Raw genomic sequence first — 16,805 nt, 5'->3', positions numbered from 1 at the left:
TTCCCTCCTTCCTTCCTTTCTGCCAGGCCACAGTGACCACACCCCCATGCCCCAGGCCACGCCCCCCAGTGAAGAACTGTAGATCATTTAAGCAGCTCTGCTGTAGATCTGAGACTAGACCAGTCCTGCTGACGAGTGGATGCAAGATAATTTGAATGTCAGTACAATATCTACATATTTACTGTATATGTGCTGAGTCTTTTGTGTTTATAAGTGTTATCCTGCTGTATTAAATCTGTCTTGAACTCATTAAAAAATAAATCATTTATAATTGTTATCCTGCAGCTTATTGTAAAAAAAAAAATCAGTCCAGAATTGCTTTTGACAGATTTATTGAAAGAGTATTCAGGCAAGAAACAGTTTAAACAGTTTTCTCGATACAGAAAGGAAGAAAATCACAAAAGGATGGAAAACAAAATTACAAGAAACCATTAGAGACATTGATTAAAATAATTGATTGGTTTAAAATAAACTCTTATTTTTCTCTCGATGTTTAACCTTATGGCCTTAGTCAGACCACACAATAACCAACAAATTCAACTCTTCGCTTGCTATTTGTCAACCCCTTGTTATCTGTTGAATCAATGCCTTGGTTTGCTAATCATCTGTGGTGTGTTCAATCTCCAGGAAAACTTTTACCGATTTTGTCCATTTTGGAGTCCTAAGAATACCAAGAATACAATTTCTGACCCTTCCACCACAGGAATTACCAACCTTGCTCTTGTTCCTAGAGAGCTAACACCTCTATCCTATAACTAAGGCTAATGAGACTGTAGGTGAAAGTGGCTCAAATTTCCTAATCAAATCGAGTGTTCAATTAAATTGTTCACTTTATATTTTTAATGTGCATATATCTGCCATTTTTCTGAAAAGTTTGTGTAAATAATGAGTGGAATAATGGGAATAATGAGTGGGTGGAGCTAAAGTCTGCTGTAAGGTATAGCTTTCCAGGAACAGGGTTGGAGACCCCTGATCTAACTGCTCTCTCAGAAAGTGTTTTCCCACTTCAATCTGCATTTATATAAAATTACATACAGTAAATGCTAAGCTTACACATCTTGCAGACTCTATCAGTCTACAGAGGCCTTGCGTGGTAGCGGTTACATCCCCTGATTAAACTCTAAATTCCCCTGAATATATATTTAATTCATTATAAATCAACAGACAATCTTAAATATAAAAGATAAAAGAAAGAAAAAGAAAGTTGTAGATCTTATTTGGACCAAACAGAATGCAATCTTAACAGTATCAGTCAGGGGAATGTGTTACTTGGCTGTCAGCGTTCAGGCGAGCCTCTTCACACAGACAGAAGCAAGCGCACCTGAACAGAGGTTATCATTCCACTCCTTGTTTCTTGTATGCACATCTGTAAAGAAGAAACACAGGCTTTGAAACAAACTCCACTATACACTGAGGTGCTTCATTTTATCACAGGTGGGTCAATATCAATGTGTAGTGGCTTGGAGAAATATTTAACATTTTGTCACCTTACAGCCAGAAACTTAAATGTGTTTTATCGAGATTTTAAGTGATAGACCAACACAAAATAGCAAATAATTGTAAAGTGGAAGCAAAATGATACATGGTTTCAAATTCTTTCTGTACACTTTTAAAGTTCTCAGGGCCTTATATTAACCCTTGTGTGGTGTTCATATTTTTATTACTCGTTTACTTTGTTACTTGTATTTAATTCAGCAAAATTAAGCAATTTTACATTAAAATGCTTTACACATGCTTGCTTCACCTAAATTGCAAACAATATAAACAGCTTACATGGTTAATATTTGCTCTTTACCTTTCTTATGTTACATTTCTTTCAAAAAGTGCTACTCTTTTTTTTATTAGTTTTTTAATAAAATGTAAAAGAAAATGAATTAAACTCAAGATATGAGTAGAAAATTTGTTTAGTTTCAAATTTACAAATGAAGCAATGTTTATTAGCCCTTGGCTAAACATACTGTGTCACATCCTGGTCTCGTCTCATGTCTCTGTGTGTCTTCCCCACGTGACCTATGCTCCCCTGTGTCTCCCGTCTCAGTACCTTTCCACCACTTGTCTCATTTGTAGCTCCGCCCCTTTCCCAGGTGTTTCCTATTATAGTGCGTTTCCTGTTTCTTTAAATAGCCCTCCTCTGCCACTCTGTCTCCGTCGGTCTTTGCACCTTCCTCTGTTGTCTGTCTCTCTGCGTTTCTGTGTTGCTAAAGCCCTAGTTCTGTGTTTTATTCCTAGTTTGTTTCCCTTGCTCCTTATTCTGTGTTTTTCTGTTTATTTCTAGTTTCCTGTTTTTATCCATTGTTTTTCCTCCCTTGCCCTGCTTAGTTTAGTTTTCCCTTGTCTAGTTTAGCTTCTTGTTTATTTCCTTGTTTATTTCTAGTCCTTCTCTTGTATATATTCTGTTTATTATTTTATTCTCTAGTTGGTTTAGTTTAGGTTCTCTGATTTGTTTTGGTATTTGGTTATTTGTGTATTTATCCCTGCCCAGTTTTGTTTTGTATTTATTAAGTCTCTCGCTTGCTTCTTTGTTTATTTACTCACGGTTTGTTTGTTAGTTATTATTTATCGAGTTTAGTTCCTTGTTGTTATTCCCTGTTTGTTTATTATTATTATCTCTTGTTTGTTTATGTTCTCTAGTCTCCCTCGTTTATTTTGGTTTATTATCTTTGTTACGTGTTTACTTGTTTCTTCGTGTTTCTTTGTTATTTATTTAATAAATTATTTATGTATTTCACCCTACCTGCACTTGTGTCCTCGTCTCCCTGCCTGGGTACCCTGACATACTGTATGTAATATAAATGGTTGGGGGGTGGGGGGGATTGGGTGTACAGTGTGTGTTTATCGAAAATGTGTTTTGATATATGTTTTTCACAAAAAATGAGCCAATGCCAATGAGTTTGAGTTAGAAAAAATATTTTTTTAGTATCATTTGATGAAAAATGAAAACGGGTCCCACAGACCCGAACACCACACAAGGGTTAAATGTCAGTACCTCCAGAATTCTACCAGTGAAATCTGGAGCTATCTTTAACTTGTTAGTGGTGTACATATTAGCCATTTTTTTGCATAGGCAACTCTATGCCCCTATCATCATCATTGTGGCTTGTTGTGAGCATCGACTAAAAGCGCTGTATTTCATAATGCTGGGGGAGAACAGAGGTGAGATATTCAACAATGGTTTGTACTCATTATTATGTTTCACTACAACCCAAGTCCATTTTGCACAGGAGTTCTCCTTTAAAAAGTTACCTTTGACAGCAGTGACATCACAACTTTAACACTGTTTTATTTCCAATTAAATTGATTGATTTCAATTTATATTCTTAATATTTCTCATATTGTCTCCACACTTAGCTGAGGTAAGGATTAAGCTGAAAAATATGATTTATGTGTGGTCTGGTAAATAGTCTTATAAACATGAAAAGTGTTCAACCAAGTATTTTTTTTCTCATTTTGAAGGTCAAAAGGCACAGCAGTGTGATAGCAACTCAAGTGATTTATTAAAACCAGTAATTAGCAATGTGTTATCAAGATGTATTTGAGAAAAGAAATGGACAAACTGTGTTAGACTGTGGCCCTGCTAGTGATGTATACCCCTCCTATTAGCAGCAGATATCTGAATACAAACATACAGTCATATGAAAAAAATGGGCACCCCTATTAATCTTAATCATTTTTAGTTCTAAATATTTGGGTGTTTGCAACAGCCATTCAAATCAATAAAATGATAAGGGTGCCCATACTTTCGCACCGGTCAAATTTTGGTTTAATGCATATTGCACATTTTCTGTTAGTACAATAAACCTCATTTCAATCCTGAAATATTACTGTGTCCATCAGTTATTAGATATATCAAACTGAAATGGCTGTTGCAAACACCCAAATATTTACAACTAAAAATGATTAAGATTAATAGGGGTGCCCAAACTTTTTCATATGACTGTATGTTGGCTTTGAGCTGAAGCTTACCAAGCCAGTTGATCTGCACACAGCATTCGTCATTGAAGCGGTTGGGCTCATTTGAATTCCATTTGCTGTAGTCGTACTTTGTCCCATCAGACCAGAACCAGGTGTACGGCTGAAAAGGAATAAGAACAAAATAGAGGCCAATAGAGTGGACAGCAAATGTTTGGGCAGCTTGGTCAAAATGTTACTTTAATAAACAAACTAAATGTAATGTAACTAAATAAACAAAAGACGCAAAAGGAATGAATTTCAAGATTAAGCATTTTATTTTATTCAGTGGTTATTCCAAGTTTACTTGTTTAGATTACCATCTTTTACAGGTTCAGATTAACACAAATATCATTGCCAGTAGCTAGTAAACCCATTATTATTATTTTTTTAATTATAAAAATGATTATGACTATTGCTGTTTGCTTCTATATTAATGAGAATCTCCCCTGCAGTACTGCATCCTGTTTCTTACCTTCTGGCAGGCGGACAGACCGATCCATGTAGGGTTCCCGATGGGGTCGTAAGCTCGGACAAGAGCCTTCACAAACATGTTTTCGAGTTCAGTGTGTATGGAGGCCAGATTAGCACCCTGAGAAACACAGTAGGCCTAGAAAGAGAGCAACAGTGACATGTGAGGTTCTAATGCATCTTTTCTTTGGGTCAATATCAATGTAGTTGAATAATTTGTTGGGTCAGTGGTTAAATATCAAATGTTCCTTTTTAAAAGTATGTTTCCTTTTAGTGTTAAAGGAAATGTTCAGAGAGCGGCGGCACGACAGGCAGTCTCTGTCCTCTGTCTCTCGCCTCACTGAAAGGCTGACGTTAAGTGAAGTTTAGGGGTTAACTTCATCTAGCACTCAGTACTGTATCTTTATAACTAAGGCTGTATCTCTGAAAACATTTTGTCCTTTAAGTTTTAGAGCTGTAATAATTGACTGTGGTTGGAGGGGTTTGATTGGGGACGAAAGGCAGGTAGACGTTCTCTGCTTCAGTGCTGTTTAGCCAATCAGTGACGATATGTTTGCATATATAAATATTCATGAGCAAGAGCGAAAAACCTGTTTTTCTTCAGAGACCTCTAATTCAGTGATCTAAAGCAAGGCTAAATAGAAACACCGGGGCACCTTTTACACAAAAAACGGTTCACATGGCATTCATCCATACTAGAGACCACAACTAGACTGTTTAAAATGAAGTTAAAAATGATGGAATGAGACCTTTAAGCTGTTCAAATGTTAAACAAATGTCACCTATTCATCTTGGGATAACCTAGGGTGACCAAACGTCCGTATTTCCCGGGACATGTCCTTATTTCACGTCCTGTCCCGGGCGTCCCGGATTTTTTTCAAAAAGTGATGTCCTGGAAAATGTCCTGTTTTTTTAAATGACCTTCATTGGACCATTAAATTTACAGGCACTAGGGCACTGCGCACAGTGCTGCGTGTGACATAATCCCTGAGTCGCGTTAGTGAGAGCAGCCCTCTTCTGGGGGCTCTGGGGGGTATGCAGCCTAGAGGGGGCGCCAAATCAAAACTCCACATAAATTTCCTCTCCGGAGAAACAGCTTGCACCCCCCACCCCCCATTCACCACACAGCCTATCACTCACCTCGTCCACAGTGTCTCAATATCTATTGAACCATTGAACAATTTGTCTATGATAGGTTTAAAAATAAAGAAAACTTAAGAAAACGTAAAAAAAATAAATAAAACAAACTAAAACCCTAAAACAAATGTGGAATAACAGTTCAGTCTAACTGCTGCTCTTATAATAACATTTAAGAACATGGCAAAAACCTCATTTATGTACACATATTCACGTAAAAATAAAGTTATTGTAAAAAAAGTGATGACCTATTTAAAAAGCAACAGAAGTTGTTCATTTGTATAATTTCTAACATATTTAGGGTGTTTTTTACTCACTTTTTTCCCACTCCCACAACCTTAATCCTTTACAGCTTCAAAAAATGTATTATGCAAATTAGGTGTTGACGTCATTTAGCCAGGTGTCCTGGTTTACCCAAATAAAAATATGGTCACGCTAGATAACCCAAAGCATTGAGGCATTCTTTAAGACATTAAACTTTAACATAAATGACATCACAACCTTCACACTTCAAAAAGTAAGGAGCCTCTAAATGACGTAATTCAGATCAACTTAACAGGTCAGACATACCTCAGCACTGGTCCAGTCCCTATATTGAGAAACGTAGGTGAAGCACCGATCTCCATATTTCACCCAGCCAAACGGACAGTTAGAATCACATGTAGCAGCCCTCTTCACTTTGTTTTTGATTTGATCTGTTCACAACACAAAACAAAAAATTAATAGAAATTATTAAATGGTTAATGATTAGTAGATGAATGATGATAAGTAAAAAAAATCACAGCTGAAAGCTATATCAGTTCCTTACCTTTAACTAGGGCATTCAGGTCATCCTCTAGAAGTGCAAACAGATAAGTTATTATATAAGTGGTAATATATAAGATACATTATTAGTCCTACACTAATAATGGCTTTACTACGGGAAAAATATTATGAGGAGCTGAACTGCCATCATTACCTGTTACAGGTTTTATCACCAGATCTGCTTTTGGATGATTCTCTAAAAAAATGATGAAAAAAATAATCACATCCTCAATCACGTGCCAAGTATACAGGTTTACGTTAAAATTAACCTGTCCTACAGGGTATGTTTTTCTACATTTTTCACACAGTTCTTGATGAGATGCATTGAGATTCTTAAAATTCTTACCAGAAGCTGCAAAAGCAACAAAACAGACAAAAAGCAGGGACAGTTCTGCAAAACGACCCATGATGATGAAGATAGTGATGGTGATGATGAGAATTGCTCTAAAAGCTGTGAAAATCAAAGTTGAATTAATACAAATATTACATATTCAGCATAAATACAGTTAAAGTAAAACATTGCTCAAGTTCAAGTTTTCATACCTGTAAGATCTTCCTATTGTGGCTTGACAACGGGATTTGATGAACCAGCAGTGAAAATTCTGTCGTTTTATACTCTTCAGAAAATAATGGCCCCCACCCAACCCCCCTCAGATCCAAATAGTCTTATCTTGTGAGCATCTTTAACTGAAATATGATCTTTCTTGGCAATTGCTCATTGTTTGTTTAACCTTCAGTCACCTTCTTCTTGTTGTCACGATAGGTTGGATTTATTGACACGTGTGGAAAAAATTTAGTTTTTTTTTTTTTTTTTTCGTTTCTTCTGAAATGAAGACCTTTGAATAGAGTTTATTCTGATTTTGTTGGAGTTACTGTCAGCGCTGTCCAGAGTAAAGGCTTTCTTTTAGATTTTGAAGCATGGTTTCTGTGTGGATTTGACTACATTCAATGACAAGAGTTTTAGCAGTTATCATTATCATTATTCCAGACATCACTGGGCTTCTCCTCTAGAAAAGCCAAGCTCTGCGGTCAGAGAATCCAAAGTATGTATTAGGCATCCGATACAGAGACCACTTCAGTTTCTGAATCAGTTTCTCTGATTTTGCTATTTATAGGTATATGTTTAAGTTTTCAGAAGTTCAGAAATCAACATTTGGTGCAATAACATTGTTTTATATTCACATTATGCATCAATTCCATGCATCTGGGCATGTTCTCCTCCACCAGTCTTACACACTGCTTTTGGATAACTATATGCCTTTACTCCTGGTGCAAAAATTCAGGCAGTTCAGCTTGAATACTTATTGTTTGATGGCTTGGGATCGTCCATCTTCCTCTTGGTTATATTCCAGAGTTTTTTTTATTTGGTAAAATCAAAGAAACTCATAATTTTAAGTGGTCTCTTACTTCTTGCAGAGCTGTAAATGCTCAAAGTACAGAACAAAATATTTCCTAAACATCCTGTCAAATGTTGGAGCTTTTATACATTTTAAAGCTGAGTAAATTATTTTAAAATTATTTTAGTCATTTTAATTGAATATGTATTTTGAAGTTGAAAACATCATATAGTGCATTATATTTCAGATGTTTTAGGTCAATGATACATCATATCATTAAATCGTTACCATTTAACCCTTGTGTGGTGTTCGGGTCTTTTGGGACCCGTTTTCATTTTTCATCAAATGATACTAAAAAATATTTTTTCTAACTCAAACTCATTGGCATTGGCTCATTTTTTGTAAGAAACATATGTCAAAACACATTTTCGATAAACACACACTGTACACCCCCCCCCCCCACACACACACATTTATATTACATACAGTATGTTTGACCAAGGGCTAATAAACATTGCTTCATTTGTAAATTTGAAACTAAACAAATTTTCTACTCATATCTTGAGTTTAGTTCATTTTCTTTTACATTTTATTAAAAAACTAATAAAAAAAAGAGTAGCACTTTTTGAAAGCAATGTAACATAAGAAAGGTAAAGGGCAAATATTAACCATGTAAGCTGTTTATATTGCTTGCAATTTAGGTGAAGCAAGCATGTGTAAAGCCTTTTAATGTAAAATTGCTTAATTTTGCTGAATTAAATACAACTAACAAAGTAAACGAGTAACACAAATATGAACACCACACAAGGGTTAAAATAAGACTACCTTTATAAAGGGTTTATAAATGGTTTACAATTAGTTTATTAATGGTTACTAATTAGGTTGTAAATGTCTTAAAGATCATTAATAATCAGTTATAACACATACGTGGAAAGGGCAACAATGATCTGTTGTTTGCCAAATAGTGAACCCACAGCCATCTATACTGTTGCCCTTTCTATGTATGTGTTATAACTGATTATTAATTACAACCTAATTAGTAACCATTAATAAACTAATTGTAAACCATTTATAAACCCTTTATAAAGGTAGTCTTATTTTAAAGTGGTACATCATATTCTGCAGTGTATTTCAGGTATTTTAGGTCAATGATGGTTATTTCAGATGCATGTGATGATGTTTGTACTTAAGTTGCTGTGTATATTTGCAGAGACATGTGCTAAAATGTCTTTATGACAATCTTTGTAGATCATATCTTTTTGTTTGTGCTCACATCCTTTATCTGAAAAACTAATATATAATTATTACTCTATGTCTGTGTATTTACAGTAGAGGTTAGAAGGTCAGGTTATTTAGAATGGCCTCTCTCACAATCCTAATCCTAATACAAAATATTAGATTTGTTATTCTTAAATTCTGAGTTTCTGAGAGACAAAAACGTGATCACATCATCCGGTTAACCCTCAACAGTCCTGTAATTCTATACTAAATACATTATTATTTTATTTATTTTTTTATATTTAAAAATGTATATTATCAAACACACAAACATATATACACTTGATAAAGTGTGTAATATTAAATCAAGTAGTTTCCTTATAAACCAATATACAGCCCTGAAAAAAACTGAGATCACTTCAGTTTCTGAATCAGTTTCTCTGATTTTGCTATTTATAGGTATATGTTTGAGTAAAATGAACATTGTTGTTTTATTCTATAAACTACAGACAATATTTCTCCCAAATTCCAAATAAAATTATTCTCATTTAGAGCATTTATTAATGAGAAATGGCTGAAATAACAAAAAGATGCAGAGCTTTCAGACCTCAAATAATGCAAAGAAAACAAGTTCATATTCATAAAGTTTTCAGAAATCAATATTTGGTGTAATAACACTGTTTTTTAATTACATCATGCACCATTTCCATGCATCTTGGCCTCATGTTCTCCTCCACCAGTCTTACACACTGCTTTTGGGTAACTTTATTCCTTTACTCCTGGTGCAAAAATTCAAACAGTTCAGTTTGGTGGTTTGATGGCTTGTGATCATCCATCTTCCTCTTGATTATATTCCAGAGGTTTTCAATTTGGTAAAATCAAGGAAACTCATAATTTTTGGTGGTCTTTTATTTTTTTCCAGAGCTGTATATGCACAAGATACAGAAAAAATATCAAATTTCGGAGCTATTATACATTTTTAAGCTGAGGAAATTGACGTTTAGTCATTTTAATTTAAAATGTAATTTGAAGTTAAAAACATAATACACTGCATTATATTACTTAAGTTGCTGTGTGTATTTGTATAAGGTAGAGGCATGTGCTAAAATGTCTTTATGACAATCTTTGTAGATCGTATCTTTTTGTTTGTGCTCACATCCTTTATCTGAAAAACTAATATATAATTATTACTCTATGTCTGTGTATTTACAGTAGAGGTTAGAAGGTCCGGTTATTTAGAATGGCCTCTCTCACAATCCTAATCCTAATACAAAATATTAGATTTGTTATTCTTAAATTCTGAGTTTCTGAGAGACAAAAACGTGATCACATCATCTGGTTATCTGCTCAACAATCCTATAACTCTATACTAAATGCATTATTATAATATTATTAAGTATTTAATAATGTTGTGAAAGTAAGATTGTCAGTGGCACGGATGCAAAGTGTTTTTAATAAGCTTTTTGTGCACTTTTTAAGTCATGAATGCCTTGTTTAAAATGTCAGGGCTCTCCGGATTCTAGAACGGAGGTATAGAGCTACTTTGAGCTGGATAACGGTGGAAAAAGTGATTTATTGGGGCAAAAAATGCCCTGTGTCACCCAGTCTGATTTCTGGATCTCAGAACGCTGTGGGAGAACGGAGGTAAGCTATTCATCAAAGGTAGGTACTTTTTATCATGTTTTACTACAACAAAAGTCCATTTTACAACAGAGTTCTACTTTAAAATACAGTATAAAGATAAAAATGATTTTTTTTTTTGCTCTTTTGTTGCTCTGCCACTAGTTTTTAGTTTTTAGTCTTTAGTGTAATATTAGTAGTCTAATTTGCTCATTCATTACTTCAAGGTCACAGACATCCCCTCCTGGACATTTTCTCAGAAAGAACTACATTATTACATACATTAGTTACATAAGTAAGGGTCTCAACCAGAGACTGTAAAAAAAGATGGACGTCGTGTCTCCGTTCCCATTCATTCAATAAAAAGGAAGCCAAAATCTTCCTCCATGTTGGCGATCCTGAAAAGCCAAGTCTGTAGAGCGCAGTAGAGACCAGAGGAGGGAGAAAGACTGTGGAGAGACAGCCTACTCATTTAAATAACCCCGCCCCCTGAGGGCTGCCTCGAGGTCACAGGCTGCAGAGCGGAGCTGACGGTAATAACCACACCTTTTTTAAATAGATCTGAATAACATTTTAAAATATGAATTCTGTGGGGAAATAAAAATTTAACAATATAAGCAGAGGTTACACTAGCTGCTGCATTTAAATAAAGCAGGTACAATTACAGTATATTAGAAAAAAACGTGATTGAAAGTTGTTCTGTTTTGCCATTTAAACCTATGGGGATGGGTGGGGTTACCCAGCTTTCTGAAACCGAACAGCAGGGGGCGCCCGACCTGTGGTTTAGAGACTTAAGTGAATTCACTTATTTAGAAATGTCACATAAGAACATATTAACAGACACAGTAATGTTGTTGAAATGTTAGGTTTTGGACCAATTTAAATTTTATCTCATCCATTGACTGGTAGTCTCTTAAGTCAGGGGTAAGTGCTCATCAGTCTAAACAGCTGATTCTGCTTATCAGACAACACATTGAGCAGGCCTTTTCTAAATCAGTGTCCCTCATGTACAGTTAGTGCTGACTCTAGATTAATAATCCCTGTATAAATTCATAGAACTGGGCTTTCCTTTTTTGAGTAGGCCAGTGCCAGTTCTAAGGCTCCTTAACCTGGTTGCTGGCAGCAGTCCTCAATGGGATTAACTATCCTAGTCTAGTCCTAGTTCCAAACCCATGGCTCAACCTTTCAAGCAAGAGCAGCGATCTTTAAAAGGGAAAAACTATGAGGGATTTCATGTACAGGATCCCTGTAATGATTGTCTTGGACTTGTAAAGATTACAGTGAAGCCCTACTACCTTCTGCATTCAACTTCACCAAGTTGGACCAGCACAGAGCCTACAAAAATTGCATTGAATGGTCAGTATTACCATTTGGTTCAATGAATGCTCCAGCTACCTGCTGTATGCTTGTCTACTTGGATGATATTTTAATCTACAGCAAGACTTTGACAAGCTTGTAGCCTATGTTTGGCAGGGTGTTTAGCTGCATCTGGATAAATAACTGTTTGTGAAATTGAAGAATTCACTTTTCCATGTTCAGATGGTCACTTTTCTATGATTTGTGGTATGTGAGGTGTGAACAAGTCACTAAGTTGCAAGGAGACTGGAAGAACTTGACTGGCCTGCAATATTCTTGCAGCATTTCAATTTCTGAATTGAGTTTCAGTCAGTTTAATTAAATATGTATTCCAAAGTTAAATATATCATATACTGAAGTATTTCAGTTTTTTTAGGCCAATGATGTCTCCATGTGATGATGGTTCCACTAAAGTTGCTGTGTGTATTTGTATAAGTTAGAGTCATGTGCTAAAATGTGTTCATGGACATTTTTGTAGATCATATCTTTTTGTTTGTGCTCACATCCTTTTTCTGAAAAACTAAGATATTTATCACTCTATGACTGTGTATTTACTGTAGAGTGATCTTCATGTGGAAAAACATGAGGGACTTCATCCCTGTCATAACTGTCCTGAACTTATAAAAAACACAGTAAAACATACTACCCTCTGCATCCAACCTCACCAAGTTGGACCAGCACAGAGCCTACAACCATTTCAGGGTAAAATTGACTTTTGTTGTAGTAAAACATGATAAAAAGTACCTACCTTTGATGAATAGCACACCTCCGTTTTCCCACAGCGTTTAGAGATCCAGAAATTTTAAGTTTGTCCAAACACCCTTCAGACTCAGTGACACGGAGCATAATTTGCCCTGATACATCACTTTTTCCACCGTTATCCAGCTCAAAGTAGCTCAACACCTCCTTGTTAGAATCCAGAGAGCCCTGACATTTAAAATGAGGCATTAAGAACTTAAAAAGTGCACAAAAAGCTTATTAAAAACCACTGTTTACATCCCATAATGCTAGCTTTAGCTCCGAGCGCCGCCATTACTGATCTGGAAATGACATAGACATATATATATATATATATATATATATACATAGACTCTGGCTGCTATGCTATAAGGAGTCTATGACTTTATAATTATCAATATTTAAGAAATGAGAGAGAAGGGGTAGGGAAAAAATATGATTAAAGGATTAAACATAAACATTAACTGTGTTAATTCCTGGATTAGACCAGACCAAGAATATACAGTAGGATTTTTTAGCTTTGGTGATCTAAAGGAAAAAGGCGGTCAATATGCAATCACTTTGTTTGTATCTTTGTATCTTTTTCAGATTGTATTCTCTGGAAAAAAAAAGGACAGAGTATCTTCTGGAGACCAACTTTTTTTGCTTAGTAATAAGGAAATGGAGAAAACACAGATATACCCAGCGCTTATGGTAAAAAACCCAAGGAGGCTTGAGAGAGAAACCAAGGTTATTTTTTTCTTTTTTTGTTTTATTTTTACTTTTCACACTTTTAGTACTTTATAGTTTGACGTTTTTTATTATGTCTTGTAGCTTTTTATTTAAACATTGCTTTGTATTACGTCTTTTATCTCTCTGTTAAGCACTTTGCCTCTGTGACTTCTGTAATGTTAACATTTTAGAGATAAAATATTTTTTAATTTTTTATTCCTAATCGTTACACAGGATAGAAGTGTGAAAATCAGTATAGATCAGGGGTGTCCAAACTACGGCCCGCGGGCCATTTGCGGCCCGTTTCCTTTTTTGGAGCGGCCTGCGAGGTATTTTAGAAATAGAATGAAAGTTGGCCCGCTGTTAAGCAGGTTTTTATAATGTGAGATTCAAAGTTTGATCGCTAGGTGTCAGAAACGGGCCAAAGAGTCTAAAAGCGGAGAGAGTGCGCATTTGTAGCGCAGAAAAATGGGGCAAAGAGTCTAAAAGCGGAGAGAGTGTGCATTTCTAACGCAGAAAAACGGGCCAAAGAGTCTAAAAGCGGAGAGAGTGTGCATTTCTAGTGCAGAAAAACGGGGCAAAAGAGTCTAAAAGTTGCCGTAATTAAGGAGTTTAATATTAAGAGACATCATGAAATTGAACATCAATTTTAAAAATCTTAGTTTACACAATACTGTCTAAAACAAAGATAGTAAGTCAAGTAAAATGGTGTGTAAATGAAATAATCAGGAAAAAATTATTATTTAAAGTGGTATATTTCATTATTTGTTTTATTACAGAGTCTGTGGCCCATGACTTCAAATATATTTCTCCTTTTGGCCCCCAACAAAAAAAGTTTGTACACCCCTGATCTAGATAAAAGAAACTCATAGACATGACTCGGATAGGACAGATTAAAGCCTTGTGACAGTGTCAGAAATGGTTTTAAACATTTATTTCCTGGATGTTAGTCTTTTTTTCCCTGAGCCTCTTTACACCAAAGTATGAATATATTTGCTCACATTGAATATCATTCCACTTCTTCTCAATGTTATTATTGTAAGTAGTGGCAGGTGGCCGTAGTCAGCCAGCAGACAGCTGGTCTCAGGCTGAACGTGTGGGCAGTTTTAACTCTAAAAAAGGTAAAAGGTTGGAATTAGTTCTGATTAAATTTATTATGTACATAAAAATGAAAAGATTAGCAGAATGTGGCTAACTATTTTTTATCACTACATGCAAAACTACGTAGTCAGTGTAGCTGTAATGCTTTATTGTGTGCAATATTCAATTCGCAATGTGATCACTACTGTGATCTCTTTATCAGCATTTGTGCAGTATGTTTAACGTGCAATATTTTCTCACCTTTTATTTTTGTTATTTATTCACTGTTAGTCCTTGTGCAATAATACTGGTCACACCCTACCATAATCATATCTCCTCTGACCAAACTGTTCCTTTATTATATTTTTTTATTTATAATTTTTTGTATGTATAGATTTATTATTTTTTATTTATTTTTTTTCTTGACCTGTTTCTCTGGCCTTTTCCTCTGTGCTGCTGTAACATTGCACATGAAAAATTATCTTGAAAGAAAACAAAAGGCTCACAAATAATGAAAAAAGAACTTTTAAAGAAGCCACAAAAGAAGTGAAAAGATCTTAAAAGAAAACAAAAGGCTCACAAAAGAATGAAAAACCATATCTTGAGCAGCACCTAAATACAATGCACAAACCGGCAATTTAATCTATCAGTAATCCAAACAAATAACAATACAAATATATAAAGAAAATAAAAAATAATAATTTATTTGATTGAGTTTAAAACATTAAACAGTTATGCCTGCAGTGCTGAAACATTTAAAATAGTTCTGTGTTGAGGACATAAGTGCATATTTGAGTTTAAATTGATCAGACGTGTAGGAACTCTGATTTTACTCAATTGCTCAATTGGAACACATTCATTTTGTACTCACTTTAAGTGGGTATTCTCCTCTCTTGATATTCTCTGGTTGGGCATTGCTGGTTCTCGCATGTATTTAGTTCTGGCATGTTCTCCTGACAAAACGTGTTTCTGGAGAGCAGCCAGGTGAGACAACGATTTCCTGGAGTAAAAAATCGTGTAATTTGTGATCCTGTGTTGCTGATCAGTTATTTAGTGTGAAAGTATCAACAACTGAAGACCTTATGATTACAGCATAATCAGTCATGTTGTGTGAACAGCACAATTACCTCCTTGCGCTAAATTCCACTTTTTCTTGTTCTTTGTGTAATACGATAGGTCTCTCTGAGTTCGTAGGGAGTATATGCATGCTGCACATGACACTGTTCTTCAGCCTCACTGTCTACAGTAGCTAAAAAAAGAAAATCCTCAGAAATACAAGTTGATCAAAGAAACGTTAGGGTGTCTACGCCCACCTCGGCTCAGAGCTAAAGCTGGGCTGCAGCAGAAGGAGCTATAGCCAAAGAGGAGCTTAAAGCTTCTGTTTACACAGCTAGTTAATGTTAATAAGTAACTATAGGTTTAAATCGGATCTCCGGTTGATTCTGCATTTTACAGAGACCTTAAATATACACTAGGGAAGCACAGTTTGACAAGGCAGCACAACTCGACAGAACACCGGTCAAAGTGGACGACGTTCATGTCAGATTTTATGATATAGAGTGGACTCTGGGTCTTCGACGTGGTGAAACTGCCCAATCAGTAAATCACTGGGGTAAGAGTTTTGTACCGTTATTTCAGCTAAAAGAAACGTTATCAATGTTATCAATGTTATCTAGACATTAAACAAAGTTTAAGAGTTAACTTTGTCTAGCACTCAGTGATGTACCTTTGCTATAACTAAGGATGTATCTCAAAACCTGTCTTTTTCAAGAGACCTCTAATTCAGTGATCTAAAACAGGGCTAAATAGAAACACCGGAGAACTTTTTTTTCACAAAAAAAGGCTCACATGGCATTCATTCATACTAGAGACCAAAAGGGGACAAATTGCTGGTTCATGTCTTGCTATCCAGGGTAATGTCAGCATATAATACCACCAAGAAGGACCAGAGAAGGTTATTTCCTCTGCTGTAGGTTCCATAATTGAGGTAACCAAAGACAATGTAACTTATTGTTTTAGTTTTCTCTCATAAGTACCTCAAATATTGATTTGTTCTGCTCTTACTCATTATTATTACAAATCTACTTAGTAAATATTTATATCATTACTGTTGTATCTCTCATGTGACGGTTCCTTTTGAATGAAAAGATAGCAGTGTTTGAGGATCACTGTCCATGATCTACAAATAATACCCACACTTTATTCAGCTAGACAACGGTAAACAGATTTTATCTAAGCTAATTTGCATTTAGTCATAGGTGTTTGTATAAGGCAAAGCATTGTTCTACATTGTGTGCAGTTATTGGTTTTTTAGGTCACATGTTTTCTATGCTAATTTCTTATTAGCTTATCTATGAAGGAACAATACTTTCATTCTCTTTACTG

At 35.3% G+C, this 16,805-nt stretch overlaps 1 protein-coding gene across 1 annotated transcript; it reads right to left on the bottom strand.

The window, feature by feature from the left end:
• Nucleotides 1–1,240: 1,240 nt before the first annotated feature.
• Nucleotides 1,241–6,963, bottom strand: LOC111194333 (galactose-specific lectin nattectin-like). The gene is made up of 8 exons (XM_022678159.2): nt 6,904–6,963; nt 6,707–6,811; nt 6,515–6,556; nt 6,365–6,391; nt 6,127–6,251; nt 4,424–4,558; nt 3,964–4,072; nt 1,241–1,366 (listed from the first exon to the last, which is right to left on the bottom strand). Exons 2-8 carry the CDS (start codon nt 6,765–6,767, stop codon nt 1,284–1,286), a joined length of 582 nt encoding a protein of 193 aa, XP_022533880.2. The 5' UTR covers nt 6,768–6,811; nt 6,904–6,963; the 3' UTR covers nt 1,241–1,283.
• Between the last annotated feature and the right edge of the window lie 9,842 nt (nt 6,964–16,805).

The sequence above is a fragment of the Astyanax mexicanus genome, chromosome 8, assembly GCF_023375975.1.
Source record: "Astyanax mexicanus isolate ESR-SI-001 chromosome 8, AstMex3_surface, whole genome shotgun sequence".
NCBI classification, from domain to species: domain Eukaryota; kingdom Metazoa; phylum Chordata; class Actinopteri; order Characiformes; family Acestrorhamphidae; genus Astyanax; species Astyanax mexicanus.
This window is presented reverse-complemented; position numbering and strand designations above follow the sequence as displayed.

Bases quoted from the DNA above. Each gene is read 5' to 3' on its own strand.
- LOC111194333 (XM_022678159.2), bottom strand. From the start codon at position 6,767: ATGGGTCGTTTTGCAGAACTGTCCCTGCTTTTTGTCTGTTTTGTTGCT. The intron at 6,392-6,514 runs GTAATGATGGCA...TTGCACTTCTAG, and splicing joins GGTGATAAAACCTGTAACAG to AGGATGACCTGAATGCCCTA. The intron at 6,252-6,364 runs GTAAGGAACTGA...TGTTGTGAACAG, and splicing joins CCTGAATGCCCTAGTTAAAG to ATCAAATCAAAAACAAAGTG.